The following is an 18,068-nucleotide window of genomic DNA, read 5'->3' as shown; positions in this document are numbered from 1 at the left end:
AATGTGACCATTTTCATGTTAAGCAATCTTAAAAAAAAAAAAAAAAACTTTATTCTGAACAAATTTTTTTTGTTCTCATTTTCTAATTTTTTTTTTATCATGTTAGTGCTTTAAAGCTCCACTTAAATGTGTTTTTCACATTTTTGTTAGAATTTTCTTGATGGTAGTATAATATAAGTTAGATAATCTGTGAAAAAATTCTCCCAGTGCTAACTGCAGAAGTACTTCAGTCAGAAACAACCAATCAGAGCCAGGGAGAGGGTCTTAGCACTGCCAATCCTGTTTGCTCTTTGCTAAGGTACAGCTAGTTTACCACAACATAGTGGTAAAGTAGTTTCATTCATGACAGATAAACAGTTTTTCTGTAACTGTAAGTTGTTTTTCCACCAGTAGCACATTTAGCAGTGCATACATGAGATTGATTGACAGCGCTAAGACCCTCCTCCTGGCTCTGATTGGTTGTTTTTGACCAGGAACGGAAATATGCAGATGGTACACAGCTAACTATGAACGTATTCAAGCACTGAACGGATTCTTAGAACAAATCAAAGTGTAGATGCGGCATAACTTTTCTTAAAAAAAAAAAACAAAAAAAAACTGAAGTAGTTATTTTTGGACCTAAAGATGAAGTTTGTAGCTTTTTAGGCTAAAAGCTACTGAAATCTCAGACCTGAATCTTCAAAAACACATAAAGAAAATTAAAAAGTCAGCCTCACTATTCCAGGATTAAATGTCCAAGGTCTCAGTAAGATATTAAGAAACTCATTTTAGTAGAGTCCAGCTTTCCTTTCCTGTACTGTCACTTCAGTGTACTCTAATGTTTTCATCATGGAAAGTGCCTTCAGTTGACTTGTTGCAGAAATGTGCTACATGGATAAACGTGCCTTTTCTTTCAGTATTATGGGCTTGACAGTTGGAGATGATCTGTAAAAAACCTATGAGTTGGTCAGTTATGACTGTCCCTTGGTGTAACATTTTCTGCTCTAATCAGCTGCCAGCATGACTGTCATGAAATAACTAAATACATTAAACCATCAGAAATATTAGTTAATTAATTTTATTTCTTTGTCAAAACGATATTTGTTTGTCTTTTGTGTCCCCTACATGATTTATGACAAACTGAAAATTTGTTTCTTATATAGCTTTTTTCTTCCCAATTTTCCATATACAGAGTTTTATTATAGTTTTGAAATATTTTGAAAATAAATATTCAATTTCACACTACTTTGTGTTGTTCTGTCACATAAAATCCTAATTTGACAATATGCGAAGAAATTGAAGGGGAGTGAAAAACTTTGTAAAGCGCTGTAGACTGGAGGCTTTGGATTATAATGTTGCTCATTTGCATCAGCGTTAGCATCCCTTCACTTAAAATGTAATTTGGCTAGAATACATTAATGGGTTTTAAATTAATGTATCCCCTAAGAATACATTAATTTAAAATCTGTTGGACAGAAGTTTAGGTTGTATCTAAACATCTTCGTTTCATTCTCTGACTTGAGGCGGTTGAGCCTAACGCTAACCAGCTGCTAATTTAGCCTTGCTAGCTCTTTAGCTAGCTAGCTAGCTTTTTTGTGTATATCAGGAGTAAGTGCAAATTTGTCGCCAGTTGGTTGGACGAAGTTAATTTTTAACACTTGCTGATTTCTACTGCTAACCCACATGAGGCTAGCTGCAAAAAAAAACAAAAAAAAACAACCTTTTAACGTTGGCATTGTGAGTTTTAAGGCCGTAAAGAGTTTTTTATTGTTGACTGTAATGCAGCTAGTTCTCCTAACCATTCCTTTTATTTATTTATTGCTCTTTCAAGCTTCCGCTTCACTTAACATTGGTATTAAAACAGTCTTTAATCTTAAATTTAATTTGCTGAAACCTGCAAACATCTGGTCATTTACTGCAGAGTACCGTAAATTAAACAAAAATTACTTTGGAAAGATTTATTCGTCTTGTGACTTTTACTGAATTCTGGAGAACGTGAGTGTCCTTTCCCAAAGTTTTCTAAATTTTGACTTTTGCAGGGCAGCAAAGATGATGACAAGTTGACCTGCTCTTGACCCACAGTTTGACATTAAAAGCATGAGTCACCCACGCTTTCTTAACCGCCCCGGGATGCAACAGAAAAATATCTTTTCCACTCTGAGACATTTAGAAAAATAACTTCTCGCTCAGAATGTGAGAAATCAACACTTTCTGTGATGAGAAATGAAGATATGGAGGAACTTTGCGGTATTGAGGTATGGATGATATATTTTTAGACCTCAGTTTAATATAAAATGAAAAGTCATGAGAGGAGTGATAAAATCAACAGCGATAGGGACAGGAAGAGAAATTCACACGAGAGGGAGGAACGTCCTGAAAGAAAATTAAATGTCTGGCACTGACTTATGATAAAATGTGCAGAGGTTTGGCAGCTTTATTAGGAGCGCTGCCATTTGAGGAGAGATTAAAAAAGAGCTGCGGTGAGAAAATGTTGCTTTATTTTAAGATGTATTAACTCCAGTAATCCTCCAGTTATGATATGAGTGGATGTCTATCTTTTAATTTCATTGATAAAACATGTGAGAAATCTGTCCTTAGCCTGTTTGACACCAGGAATGAAAGAGGAGTTATGCTAATGCTAACATCCACCCAGCAGAGAGTTTTATTATTCTGCTGCTGTGCTCTGCAGGATATCGACACATTCCCACAGCGGTGACTGAATTTAAAATTACTATGACATTACAGCAGGTTTCATCCGTCTTGAATGCAAATTTCTGTAAGCAGTTATTGAATAAACCCTCTCTTATCTCTTAAAGAGAGGGTTTGCGGTTTGATGGGAATATTTGTTTAAAGCTGACTGTCATGTCTGAACAGTCTGCCCTGCAGAGTTTCCCTTCCTGCCTGACGTATCACTGAGCTCCCAGTTTCTCTTCTCACTTTGGTCTTCACCTAAATGCTGGTTGAAAAACCCAGAGGTAGAGGAACCGATGCAGGCAGTGACGTCGCAGAGCAGGAATGACGTCAACACTGGGGGAGATTAATGGACCTTCGATTTGCAAACCGGGGAGGCTCTGAAGTTAGTAATTAATCAATTAAAAATGTCTGTTTTTAGACGGGAAGAAACATCTGTTGCTACATTTTCTGAATGGAATAAAAAAGCAACTCATCAAGAATATCACAACTTTCATGTATTTTTTTTCTAACGAAAGAAGAAATCACTCAAGCTAGAGCAAAAACGTACCTAGATGGCTACTTAAGTATTAAATACCTGATCAGTATGTGGCAGTATGTCTTATTTTTACTCCACTGCTGCCTCAGCCTTACTTAATATCAGGTTACAGCTCGTGATCGATGTGCCAAGTAACAAAAAGTCACATTTAACGTCATAGATAAGCGTAAACTCTCAAAATTCTCTAAATTAGTACCAAAAAAATCTGTGATTTTTATTGTAAAAAAATCACAAAATCCTGGAGGGACTTTTATCAGTGGTAAAATATATTCCGCATCGAATTGGGAGGCAGTTCCTTATTAATATTTTAACCGTTTCTTAATGGGTTTTATCAATGCATTCTGGTGCAACCGGCCCTTTAAGAGAATTTATGATTTTGATGTGGCTCAAAATGAAAATGAGTTTGACACTCCTGATTTAAAAAGTTGTTTTAGATTCAAAAGAACAATTAGAGAAACCACAAATACCACTTCCTGGGTTCAAAATACAATAAAGAATAATGAATTCTTCATCCTTCTAATGATTCTCATTTATACCTAATAACTACGTCCAGATGGTCTGACATAACTTTGAGGCCAAGGAGTTCATCCCCACAGATTTTTTTCTCTGAACACTTTAAAAATTGGCCATTGCACAAATAAACAGTTAACCGATAGTCATTATTGCATGGATGAACATCCAGGTTTTCCTCGAGTGCATTACAACATCCTGATCCTACACCCAACAGATTACTGACTGCAGATCTCTGTTCCAGACGTCTCTGGTGTTTCTGAGGTCAAACTGGATGTTCCCTCTAAGAAAGAGACAGGAAGTGAGGCAGGAAGTCCATAAAGAACACAAACATTCATGATGGGGGAAAGAGAACAATAGTGTTATGTGATATGCAATGTGGAATTCAGAAATACACGCAAGTGCTTGAATCTTTGACGCACATGTGAGTTTTGGCCTCCATTGGTGGTCGTAAATTCCCAACATTTACAGTCGCTGTAAAAGTGAAGTATGCTCTATTTAAACATAAAGGTTTGCAGTTTTGTTCACATTTCTTGACAGAGATCCTTCAGTTCACTTATGGTTTGTGTATAAAATGCTATTTTATTGCGTTCTGTTGCGCATTTGCTGCAGTGTGGAATTGAGGTGTTTTTTTTCATATGTATTTCAAACATATTCACAATTCAAATAACATAATATATTTTTTAATAACCATTTGTTCAGAAAGGAGGTAGGGAGAAGTAGAAAGCTATTTAATCTCACTCACCTTTTAAACTCTATTTAAAGAAGAAAAAAGAAAAATTGTACATAGATAAAATAAAGAAACAAGAAAATAAATATTTGCAGATTTTTTTTTTGTAGAAGAAAATACAACTTCAGAAGCTGAAATAACGTCACACATTTCTACTTGATGCGCTATTGGCTTCTGCTTTCAAATCAGCCAATCCAGAAGCACCATTCACTTTCCTTTGTTCTTATTGGCTGGACCTGTCAAGGGCGGAGAAAAAAACGCTGTTAGCGACAGCAATAGTGCTAACATGTGTGTTTTAATCCATATTAAGGTATATTTTGTGTTTGAATTATTAAAATAGGCAGTTATAAGTGGTTTCAGAGGGAGCATCAAGTATTGGTGATTTTCTCCACATTGTGTTTTTTTTTATTTTTAAGCAGTTATGAGTCACAGTGGCAAAACCTGAAACTGTTGCTGTTCAAGTTACTCAGCAAGTTGTTGCTAGGCAACTAAAGAGTTAGTGAGTTGCTAGGCAACCAAAAATTGAGTGACTGATTGAGTTAGTTGAGCTGTTTACATCTCCCAGAATGCTGTGCAGTTCTGGTTTGGAGTTCAGTGAATTGAATATTCCATCAGATATCATATTATCTACTGATATCGCAATATATTATCGATTTATTGTCCAGCCGTAGCATAAAGGAACAAAAAAATTACCCAGTCGCTAGTTCTATTGATCATGAGGATTGTTTTGATCAATAGTTGTGGTGTTTGTGCTTTTATTTGCTCTCATGGAGCCAAAGCAGGAGGGAAAATAGCTCTCTAGTTATTGTTTTTCACTCCTGCTCCCTGTAAGTGTCGTGCAGCTCTGCAGAGAGCTGCTCTTAACGGCACTTAGAGGCTGAAGTTGTTTCCTGGGAGCCCACATCCGATAATTTCTCTCAGACAAATCAATTTTAAAGTACAAAGAGTGCTCCAATCTGCACATAATTAAATGCAGCAATTAACTCCCAGCCTTCTACCTATTTACACTCCTCTTCATGAGCATGAATTTCATACGCCAATACCCAGGAGAAATGGACCGAGAGCGAATAAGGTAATAAAGATTCATCGCAGCTGGGAGAAGCAAAGAGCCGCCTAGAGATGCACTCAGGCTCCAACAGAAATTACGTGGTCTGACTCAGCTGGGATCAGATTAAAATTTCAGCGGCAGAGCTTTTTGCCCTGCAGGCCGCCTCAGCACCAGGTGCCGTTCTGTGGCCTGCAGGCTGAATCACCGGGCCTTGGAGCACGTAACCTGTCAACACTCGCACATCCGTCTCAAAGATTAACAGGCACATGACTCACCTGCTGTTCTTGTAAAGTGGGCTTCGGGTCTCCGTGTGAATTAAGAAAGCAAGAAAAGTGACAATGGATGGGTCGAAGGAAGTGATTATACCAAGTGTCTTTTCTTTGTTTTTTTTATTAAATTTCAGAGTTTCCACCAGAGGTCTCGTCTTCTGAGGATGAATTTTTAATGTGTGTTTGGACAATAAACTATCGTATGACAGGCACAATAACCATCTAAACTAATTGGAGAGTTTATCATTGTGTTGAAAGGAGAGCTACTGTGTCTTTAAATCATTTATGGCTCAAACCCCTGGGCCTTTGCGGAGTAATTTGACCATTGTTTTGGTCCACATAAAAAGTTGGTGTCATGTTTACATGTTTCAACCAGTGATCACAAAAACAACATCGTAAACAATAACCCTCAGTAATCAATAGTAGGATAATATCTGTTGTTGTTATGTTGCTTTATGACCAAAGTCCGTTAATCTAGTTTGTGTTTCAGCAGGTTTTCTTCATCAGATAAGGTTTGTTCCTGTTAAAATATATACATGGACTTATTTTTATCCCTAATGTGATTTACCAAATTATTCTGAACAGCAGTTTTCAAGCCAACAATTTTCTGAGTGTTTTTCTTTCTCTGAGACAAGAACACGATTCTCATTAGCGAAAAGGTTCATTATTTTGAATGATTAGGTGTGTAGTTCAAGTGCAGTCCCTGAATATGTTTTTGAAACGTAGAAAGTGCATTTCTTCTTCTGGAAAAACTTAGTTTGGTTTAAATGTTCTTCATTTCAATAGCCTTGAGTGATCGTAATGACCTTACTGTGGAGAAATGAGTCATGCATTTTTAAATTATAATCATTTTAAAATGAGTGAATATTAATTCACAAACCCCAATATATTTGTATATTTACTGAGTGCTTTCAATTAATCTTTTTTGTCCCATCTGTACTGAACTATGTTCCTTTGTGTGTACATCTGTGTCTACTTACACTTACTAAAAGAAAGTAGTGTTCGTTAAAATGTATCTTTAAACTTGTTATAATAGAAAATAGACAAATTTTGCTGAAAAATAACAAAAATATTTCATGCGGTTGAAAGTCAGACCATGTATTTTTTAAAGCATTTTTTATTATTATTATTTATTTATTTATTTTTACATTTTTAGACTATTTTGCTTAATTTCTTATTTTGTTATGCATTTTTTTTTGTTGCTCTATGGTTTCAGTCGCACCTTTGTGGTACTCCTAATCCCTTAAAAATATTTCCCCCCAGCTTGTCTTTGCTTCTTTTTACATAAATTTAATGGATCTGGCCGGACATTTCCGGACATTTTCATATTTTCTTCAAGAAAATTAAATAAATTCGGGTGTACTCGATATACCCCTCAGCCCCTCCCTCCAGTTTGCAGGGGAGGGCGGGGCCTAAACACACACTGTGTCTCTCCGGCTCGCTGGGCTGAGGTGGTTACCGCGGCGGGCAGCTCAGAGAGGAGGGACCGTATCTTCTCCGCCGTTGGTCGCTTTCCAGCAGCAGCAGGAGCGCGGCGGCCGTTGCCGTGATGGCATCTGTTGCTCCGAACATGTCAACTGTCACGTTTGAAACCGCGGACAGCGAAACGGGGGATCCAGTCCGAGTTCTCTGATTATTATGCCAGGACCTGCTTGAGCCGTTGCGGTGAAAAGTTTAGGAGAAGTGGGGATACGGTGACTGTAACGGCTGGAAAATGGTAAATATGGCTTTCTCTGCTGCTGACGAAGTTGTCAAACGTAAGCTAACCAACGTTTACTCCCTGATATCATTACAGACAGATGTTTTGGCATTGAAATGATGTGTATTGGTAAAGCCAGTTTCTACAGTCTACTGCTTTCCGCCAACCACAGGTCCTGACATGTTTTATTCGAAAAAGACTATCTTCATTTACATAAAATGTATTCTTGTTTTTTTTCTTCCTTACATATCAGCCAGTTACCAATACCAATATATTGGTATTTTGCACATATTTTGATGTTTTTTTTTTTATCTCTAAGCCAAAGTTAATTTGTTTTCAGATCAAAATTTAGCCACATCTTAAAACAGCTGATGTTGATGTGTAATATAAGTACTTACATGTAAAACATGAATTGACGGGATATTACAAGGTACTACACAGTCTGGATTTAGATCAGTTCAAAATTACTTTTATTGATTCCAAAGGGAAATTAAATGTTGCTGTAATTCATTAATTCAGCATTTGTTAAAGAGTTATTGTAGTAGATGGTGCTGGATGTGGGCAGAAAGGTTCTCCTATAGCAGATTGTATTACAGTGAATTTGAAGGCGCCTCTGACTGAGGACACTCTGTTTTTCTATGACAAAAGTCCTTCACATCTGAATCTAATGACTGAAATACCTGCTAATGTCCTTGTGAATCAGGTGTGTAGATGCAGAGACATAAAGTTGGACATCTTCTCTTGGGGACCAGGGTTTGACACTTGTAGTCTGTGCTTTTTGTCCATCAGTCCATTAATGTGCCTCTCTGTTTCTCCACTAATTCGTTCATCAATTTGTTCCATCAGTCCGTCTATTTGCCCTGAAATCTATTCATGTGTCTATTCGTTCACTCTATTTACCCCTCAGTCCAACTGTTTATTCATTAACCCATTTATTTGTCTGTTTGCCCAACAATCCAATAGTTTGCCCTTTCATTTGCCTATTGGTGTCCATCTGTTCCTGCTTTGCTCTGTTTGAGTCTTCGTACCTGTTTGTCCATCAAACCATCCATTGTTCTGTTTGTCCATCATCGATCTATAAATCCCGTCTGCTTTTCCGTGCCTCTTTCTGGTCTTTCCAGTTTTTACAGTTTCTGTATCACAAGCCTGTTCACTGAAAAAATATCTGCCGTAAATTCATATTAATCTTTGGTGTTTATAGAAAGGACAAATAAGGACTTTAAGGAAGTTTGAACATTTGAATTCTGACAAGAAATAACCCAAATTGGCAGCTTAACCCAGTCCTTTTTTGATGTATTTTATCCAGATTCCCGCAGTCTGCCATAAACATACGTTTGTATCTCCTCTAGTCTGTAAGGAGACAACACACAAGTGTTATCTATTTTAAGGTTTGGCCTCAACAGTTGGTTATTTGAGTAGCAGTCTGTATGCAGACGATTAAGTCACTTCTTTATTGCATACCATAAAATCCCTGGATATTGATTGGGCGTTTAAGTGGTACCAGGGGAGTGGGCCGTTTCCCCAAGCCGTGCTCCTTGTTGGACGGCAGCCAGCGGTCAGTATGACTGCCACGCATCTCCTGCTTGTGTCGGTGTTGCAGCTCCTCAACGTTGAGTAAAATGACAGATAAATTCCTCTCTGTCCCGGTTTTGGAATCAGACATATCAAGCTTACTTTTGAACGAGGAGCGGGTTTTAATGGCGTTGAAGTGCTCTGCTTTTGTGCTGCCTTGCAATTCACAGCCGCTGAGTGTGGAGCAATTTTAAAAGCCCCAAATAAACGCTTCTGGGCGCACTTGGTTTGAGAATTACAGTGAAAAGGGTTGCAGTGGTGTGAGACATCGGCGGGGAGTGTTTTTGCAGGTATCCTTGTGGGACGCAGAACAACATGTACTGACATTTTTTTTATTGATGACACTTTTTATGAGCCATTCAGTGGCTGCTGGTGGAGGGGATGCGTGTGGTTGGCCACGCATCTCTCCATTGTTTGCACCTGGAAGCAGTTTTTTGCTGAGCAGCTCTGATGTGAAATGAAGTTTTGCTCAAAGGCACCACACGAGTGGATTTTATTTTTGCAAGTCAGCACCTGGTGGTTTGGTTAAGAAAAGATAAAAGTGGAGCTTCATGACCCGCCAAAATTAAAACGTCACTTTTTCAAACAATCATTCATTCTTTATACTTCATTTCTCCAGTGATTTGTACTTCAACACATACAGTGCTCTGAAAAAGTATTTGTTTTACACCAGCCCTGTTTAGTCTGCTTTAATTGAACTGTAGTTCATTTGTCTTGTAAGTCTTGTTTGTTTGGGGACATGTGAATGTGCAGTCGAACTCTGGTGGGGATCCAAACAGTGAGCTCTGGTCCATCTAAAAACCTACGTGTCGGTTTATTTAATCCTAAATTTCAAATCTCCGCCTGGATATTTTTGCTTATTTTAATTGTACGCAGTTCTTTAAATGTCCTGTGAATAAATATATTTGCCTATTTCTCCATAAGAACTGGAACCTTCAATATTTAGCAAGTTATTTTCACGATGTACCGTCTATTAAAAGAGCGCTCCTCATTCACTCCCTGCTACAGCGGAAGTGACATTACCGTAATAACCTGATATTGCTTGAAAGCGCAACGTTTTTCCTTTCAGAAACCGTTGGAATTTTTCAAATAGCTCAAAGTGTGGCTGAGTTACGGTACTGAATATTTGGCTGGATCTTCGCTGACACGTTTGGTCTGGAAGGGTTACAGTGAACTCTGGTGCTGGTTTAATTGCATATGTGAATGGTAAGTTGACCGGAGGCTGGTCCAAAAGCAGGAAGTAGAATATTCTGGGCAAACACAACTAAAACAAACGTGGAGGGAGAAATGCCTCGTGGTCTTTTGCTAAAGACAAGAGAGAAATCTTACAACCGCTAAAATCTGACGCTACTTCATTTATGGTTACTTTTCAGGAAGGAGGAAGTTTGCGCTCCTGTCTTCTTTAGACGTTTTTGTGTTGTTTTCTTCAGGGGTTCTTGGTGCAGCGCCACTACAGGAGAGTGGGGGAACAAGTTTTTCAAATAATTTGGATCGTTTTTCAGTTTGTGTTAAACAATTCAACCACAAAGGCTAAAAATATAACAAATGTTGCAATTTTACAACTTTTTTCCCGCACCGTAAATCTTGAAGGATTAGATTTTGACGAAGGTGAAATTTCTTTTGAATTCTGATTGTTTTTATTTTTGGTATAATCTGCACCAACACCAAATAGAGCAACTTTTCTGTGCTCTGTCATCCTTCTATCTGCTGATAATCTGGTTTTCTCTTGCAGCCTGAATGAACCACCTACTTGTCAAAGAACATACAGTTTCTCTTTAAATATCTTCCTTCATCTCTGTGGTGCGCCTCACCAATACTGACAGGAGATAGATCAGATTTTTGAGTTTTCAACCAACCTCTTGGTACCAAGGAAGCTGAAAACTTACCTCACTTTCACTGTGAAAAAGGAACTGATACCAGCGAGGAAAGGATTTGTTCAGAACTAGTGTTGACTTGGTTTATTCAGACATCAATACTGTTGGTTTCTAAAAGGTCAGCTCGTGCAGGTATGTGTGTCTGAGTGTGTGTATAATTCATGCGTCGGCTAGGCTCACTTTCAGACGCTTTCAAAGACTTCATTCTCTTTGAGGAGGGAGGAAAGCGGACGGGGGTGTGTTTCCAACTCCCAGCTCCTGACGCTGCTCCCTCTGGGAAATGGCGCGTTTGTCAGGCTCCTTAAAGGGAAGCTTGTCTTCCCCGATGCTTTAATTTCGCTGTTCTGGCACAAAACCAACGGGAATTTATTCAACACGACCAAAAATAGCTCCAGTCTACAAACAGGCACATCGAGTTTGTTTACACATTTAGTTCATTTGGGTCGAAAATAATAATAAATTGCCCCATCAGTTACAAATCCATCTTTGTGTGCAGCAAAACTGAAGCAAATTGAACAGTTGCTGATATTTGAAATTTAGACCAGGATTGCAAGCCAAGCATTTATTTATTGCAAAAAAAAAAAAAAAAAATTACGCTGTTCCACAATTTTCAAGTAACTTAAAAGTCAGATAAAATACCAAAGTGTTTTCTCTGGCTGTACAGAGTCTTGGATTGATGCTCCACCTGTTGCTGCACCCTGCCGGTCAGCTGGGTGTAAACAGGCTCCCGTTACTTAGACAAGAAAAATAGGTAACACTTTATTTGAAGGTGTGTGCATAAGGCTGACATGACGCTGTCATAAACATGATATAACACCTGCCATGAGCATAAAGAACTCTTTATGAATGTTTATGACTGTTATCATGAAGTGTCATTCGGTAAATAATGACACTTTTAATGCAAAGTTGCTCTAAATGTTGCATTGAAAGTCCATTAAAAATGCCAACTTTGCATTAAATTATCATAATTTACAAAATCATGCAAAGTTGGCACTTTTAATGGACATTTTATGCAACTTTTAGAGCAACTTTGCATTAAAAGTGTCATTATTTACCCAATGACACTTCATGATAACAGTCATAAACATTCATAAAGACTCCTTTATGTTCATGACAGGTGTTATGTCATGTTTATGACAGCGTCATGTCAGTCTTATGCACATCCCTTCAAATAAAGTGTTACCAAAAAATATGTTCTTTTATTTTTGCAGTAGTAGGCAGAGTTGTTCTACTATGTTACTACATTTTGTTTTCTTATTTAAAACGGCTTAGGTAGTAAATGGAAATCGATTAATCACCAGAACTTTCAGTTGCAGGAGTAGAAACTCTAGGAGTTTCTTCAAAGCACCAGGCTGGATCAGAGCTTCCCATCTTCCTTTCTGGATAGCAGAAAGCAGCTTTTGTGTCGGGTCCGGTTTTAGAGCCGGCTCAGAGAGCGAGACCTCGTCTGCTCCTCGGTCCTCCGCCATGAGCTGAGCTCCGGGCTTTGTTTGGGCCATTCAGACTGAACAAAGAGGGAGGAGTGAATGCTGCTGAATGGGCTCTGATGGATGGTCTTCGCCTTCGACTCACTTTGTGTGCGATTACGGCGAGGTGCGAGGCCAGATCCACCGAGCCGCCTCTGTCGTCAGGGCAACCGGAGGAATGCGATTCCCTCTGTCTGCTGTAGGAATAAGTGACACGAGATGAGGGATGAGGAGGAAGCTGCAGCAGTAAAATGTGAGTAATCTAGATTTTTTAAAGGTAAACATTCATCCAGTCCATCCTCCTCTCCAGGCTTTTTGGATTACAGATGGAGTGGGCTAAGCTGACAGTGAACAGACGCACAGCGGCGGTGATCTGTGTGTGAACACAGAGTGGATTAACGAACACACTGATACTGAACCCATTAAAGAGATCCAGGGTTGGGCTAACACTCATGCAGCTTTTTAGCCCTGAGTCACATGATAGAAAGCTGATTCACGGCTGGTTTTCACTGAGCTCGCTGTTGAAACCCGCTGCAATCCAACTTAATCCAACTTTCCAACAGATTCATTCATAAATAACTTCTGCTTGTTTACATGTTCAGGATTGCAACTTTTACATCTGAGAGCCATTTTTACCGTCAGTCCAGCTGAATAAAACTTGTTTAGAGTCGCTAATGTTCAATGACCTTTAGGAAGGACAACTTATATTTCTTGGTAAATATCTACTGTAGGAAATTTGATACATTTCTTTGAAAGAAACGCCGCTTTATTTCAGTTTTTGGGTTATGAGCTAAGCAAATACATAAACCTTTTGCCCAAAAGAGCAAAAGGTAAAAAAGGAACCAGAGATTTGTGGAAAAAGGTGCAAAGAAAACGCACAGTTTCCAACCTAAACATCAAATGATTCTTCATCAATCAATCAATCAATCAATCAATCAATCAATCAATCAATCAATCAATCAATCAATCAATCAATCAATCAATCAATCAATCTTTATTTCAGACACAAAAGAGGTCCATAGTAAAAAGAAAAAGAAAACAAAAAGAAACATGACATAGTCACTGAGCCACAAATAAATGATGACGCCAATGTTTCCACAATCTTGAGAAAAATCTCACTGTACTAAAAACATCATTTTTAGTCAAACTTATTAAGGCGTAATAAGTTTGGACATATTCGTATTCCTCTGTCGTCATTTATAAACACAAATATATGCTGTCATTGAAGAAGGTCCAAAGAGCCACACTGGTTTAGAAGTCCAAGATTAGGTGATCCATCCAGTAGCCGCTCGTCCCGATTTCATAATTTAGTTTTTTAGGAATTGATGGTCAGATAAACGAGTTTTAGCAATAGAAGCATGCCTCCCTCTTCCCTCCCAGCCACACAATGATTAGGATTCAGATATTTTCTGCTGGACAGTATTTACTGTTTGAGACTATAGAAAAAGTTAGACTGAAAAGTCATGACTCAAACTATATAAATATAATAAATATCCTACATTGAACCCAAACAGTCAGCAAATGTTAGTTGGCCTAATCATGGCTTTTTGTGGACTTATTTAACAACCAAGGTTTCACACGGTGTAAATCCATTATTAATTTATCTATCTTAACAATAAAATGGCTAAAAAGTATTAAATATTGGCAGGAAAGTGTGTAATCCTAACAAAATGACCAATACATAAGGTTCTGTATGGATATTTCCTTGAATAAATAGTTTTTAACGCCGTTACATACTCCGATACGTCTCTGATTCTGGGGATTTTCCCGTTTCTAATAGTCACAGAGGACTGTTTTAAACGGAGGACGTATTTATGCAACACCTCGTTATAAAACTGAAGAGTCCCGGCCCGTTGACACCTGCAGAGTCCAGTTATGTAATCCCCAGGGGACACTTTAAAATGCTCCCACGCAGTCTGAATGAAGCCGCTGGGCTATACTTACACTCATGTCAACATTTCAGCGTCCTCAGCTCTGGAGGAGCGTATGCTGCGCCGCCGCCGTGTGTGTGTGTGTGTGTGTGTGTGTGTGTGTGTGTGTGTGTGTGTGTGTGTGTGTGCTGTGAGTTCAGAGCAGTGTTATGTTGTGAATCATGGAGAGCTCAAACATTTGTTTTCTAAAAACGGAAAGGACTGTACACTATGTGGTTCCTCTTGGTGTGACTATTTATATGTAGTCGATATCTGAGGATCTGGAGTAGAAATTGTTGTTTATTGTTCTCATAAATATGAAGGATGCAATTTTCTGCTTCTAGTTGAGGAGATATTGTTAAATATGGACAAGAACATCAGAATTCTAAATATATGCATTGCTGTTTTTGAATTATGTTTTTTTGTGACAGAAATAATGAAATTGGAGTGTAAATGTCTGTTGCCGTGCCGACATGCGGTTCAGACTTCAAATGTGGAAAGTGACGTCAGCACGTCTGACCTACTAACATTTCTCCTTTCAGGAAAAACAAAGCAGGGGCGATTAGTCGGCCTCGTGGAAAGCAGCAACTTGATGCTGCCCAGAAGTTTTGGCACAACCTTATAACGTCGATCCGTTTCCTGTTCCTGTTTACGTTTTCCACTTCACCATGGCTGTGTAAAATGTCCAAGTGAAGCCCAGATGTCGCTGTCCTGTCTCGCCTGAAGCGAACCTGAAGCTGCTTTTAACGTAGAGCTGCTGCACTGAACCGAACATGAAAACATTAACTGTCCGTCTGAATCAGAGGGAGATGATCAGAGCTACCTGAGCGGGGTTCACTTTCCTTCTGCGTTTTGATTTAATGGTAATACGTAACAGTGATGCACAGTTTTTATTGAAGGTGAATTAATTTTGTAGGACATTATGTTTCAAGTATCATAGTTTCTGATATTTAAAAAAAGCCCAAAGCAAGTTTGAAAAACAAGTGAAAACATTTAGCAAAATTCTTTGACCCTGATGTCAGACACATGTGTCAGCTGCTGTGGCGCCTCAAGAGAGAGAAGAAATGAAATGTGAATGTTGAAGCTGTTTTATACGAACTGCTGTCATGGGTTTCCCTCAGCAGAAATGGGACTGTGCCGTTTTAAACACAGTTGAGTTTTACTTTGTAAAACGAGTTTTGAGCAGTTTTTTTGTCCAGAGACAGAGGCAGGAATTGGTGATTTTTTATTTATTTATTTGAATGTCCTTGATTAATAGATCAGTTACTGAAATATTTGGATTCTCTTTCCCCAGTTCATTAAATGCTTGAAAATAAACACACCACCAAACCACTTTTACTTTTGATCTACATTTTGCTGAGTTGAAAAAAAACTCTTGTATTTATGTTTATCAATCTGTCAAAATCTAAATTTGTTGCACTTAAAAGAAAATGTAATACTGATAAGTGTTAAACATTAGATCAAGGTTTCCCCCAGAGAACTTGCTAAGCCCGGTGGTTGGGTGTTTGGCCAGTCATTTATCCAGCGGCCCAAAGTGTTTTTGAGTTTAAAAATGTTTAAAGTTGACAGAAACTTGAAATATCACTTCATAATTATGTGTATTGAAAGATTGTAACATTAATACTTGAACACCAATTATAAAGTCTTAAAAAATGCAAACATTTTAAAAAGACTTAAATAAATAAGCAATGCTAAGCCTGGGGGAGGGGGCACAAGTAAAGCCTGGTGACCCGCCAGGCTTATAATACACTTGGAGAAGCCCTGTTACAGTTTTGTACTTTGTTGATGTTGCTGGATTATTGTCAGTAGGAGATTTGCTCTCGGATTGTTTATAGATTAGTTTCTGTTTGTTTTGCAGCTCAGCTGATTGATTCAGATGAGCTTTATGAGAACAAAAGGCCAAGGACTGAACTGCAACCTGTACGCGGTGATTACATTTTAAAACTGGACACATTTTGCTGTTTAAAGGCCACAGTATGAACTCCAACATAGCTGGTTGTCTGAAAGCTCTGATCTGATTCTGACTTGTGGAGTTCAAACATTGACCTTTGACTTTTTTTTATCTCACGTTTTCTCTGCCAGTTTTGATCTGCTTCACCTCCTCCTTTCTGTCCTTTGAATCCCTTTGGCTGCTCCTGTCGTTTTCCTCAGACGCTCACATCTGTCCTCGTATCTCTGGCTGCTGTCTGAGTAGAAGAAAGCAGCAGTGGATAATCTTTTTTCCCTGGAAAGAAGAGCTTTAAATCTCAGATTACGAATGAAGCGGAGAGCAGGAGCGGAGGATTACTACTTCTCCTCCGTTGTATCGAGTCCCAAACTGCGTGTTATCATGTAATACAATCAACCGCATGGCTCCCACGCTGCGGTGAACTCGCATGTCGTTATTCATATTTTTAGTGTGTGTGTGTGTGTGTGTGTTGCTACCACATCATTAGACCATGCTGCAGACTCGTGATAGTAAACGAGCTGCCAGCAGTTCATTGATTTTTAGCTCGATATCCATCCACAGCTCCGTGTTTCTCTCTGCTGAGGTGTGATTTATGCTTCCACTGGGTTATCTTTCTGTGTCATCAGTCGACCGCTGTAGTGGATTAATTCCATTTACTGTACATATGAACTTTGACCTCTGCTCTGGTGGTTGGAATCTGCCCCAGAGGGTTTTGTTTACTTAAAAGCAAACTAGTCTTGAAGTAGTTTAACACTCCTCAGCCGAAATCGTCCTTCGGATTGTGAAATAAATCATCTACATTTGAAGATGAACTGAGCTGTCATGGCTTCTGGCAGAAATTATGAAGGGCTTTTAATTTGATTAGCGCAGCAGCAGGGGACCAGAGAGGAGCTTCACTGATACTCATGCTGCCCAATTCAGGTTTTTTAAATTGAAATAATCTAGTAGAGAAGTAAAAGTTTGCAAGAAAAAACTCCAGATTTCTGGAAAAATCCATGAATTCAATTGAAAAAGTTACTGTATTCATCGTTTTCCCCCTCATTTACTAAAGCAGAAATGTAACAGAGAATGAGACAACCTTAATAGAGGAGCCATGTTGTGATGACTTCCTGAAAGAGTAGGAGTTTTTAAAGCAACAGAGGCCCAATTTAAAGGCGTTAAATTACAAACTCAAATTTCTTTTAAGTCATATTTGATATATATACCATTTTTATAGCAACTGAAGTTAACATAGTTAGTTGTATGTGCTTGGAAAGCATAATGCTGCCCATTTCAGGAGCCACGTCGGCCATTTAATCTGAAAACCCATCCAGTCCATGGCTGAAATGAAGCTGGAAGAAATGACAACTTGTCTCTGTTTGGTTTTCAGAGATGAATGCTGCCTACTTTTCTTCTTTGGTTTAAAAAGCTTAATTTGGCTGTTTCTTCCCTCGATGTTGGAGAAAGATTTAAACCTGGAAACAGGACGTTTTGCAAAGTGCAAGAGTAGCTTTAAGAGAGGTGATTTAGACACAAATTTAGCAGAAATCTAAAGCAAATTGTGTAACAAGCCTGTGTAAGAATAAGATAGCAGTAGAAAACTCTGAATTTCATGGAAAAAGTAGCAGGAGTTTTATTTTGATCACGACGCAGGCGGATAATGGATGCTGATGCGTTCAGTACCTGGAAGTCTGTTGTTTTCTTGTTGCGCTGCGGCCATCTGCGTCATCCAGTGAGTCCGCAGCGATCGTTTTCCCCTAGCAACACTTTTAGCCGTCACAGTTTAAATTTGCTCTGAGTGTCGGAGGGAAACGGGTGAGTGGAGGATGAGAGCAGCGAGTCTCAGTTGGTCTCT

General features: G+C 38.6%; 1 protein-coding gene across 2 annotated transcripts in view; it reads left to right on the top strand.

The window, feature by feature from the left end:
* The window catches only part of tmcc3 (transmembrane and coiled-coil domain family 3), a 42,108-nt gene that overhangs the window by 10,730 nt on the left and 13,310 nt on the right, over positions 1-18,068 (top strand). Inside the window, exon 1 of one of the 2 annotated variants that reach the window (XM_015000803.2) lies at positions 6,816-7,482. The exons of the other annotated variant lie outside the window; for it this stretch is intronic. Coding sequence (XP_014856289.2) covers positions 7,480-7,482 — 3 coding nt within the window. The 5' untranslated portion in view covers positions 6,816-7,479. Of the gene's footprint in view, positions 1-6,815; positions 7,483-18,068 lie in introns of those variants that run through there. 2 annotated transcript variants of the gene reach the window in all.

This window comes from Poecilia mexicana, unplaced genomic scaffold, assembly GCF_051168715.1.
Source record: "Poecilia mexicana isolate PSO_F unplaced genomic scaffold, ASM5116871v1 scaffold_23, whole genome shotgun sequence".
Classification (NCBI taxonomy): Eukaryota; Metazoa; Chordata; class Actinopteri; order Cyprinodontiformes; family Poeciliidae; genus Poecilia; species Poecilia mexicana.
Note: the sequence above shows the minus strand (reverse complement) of the source record. Positions and strands in the feature narration are given on the sequence as shown.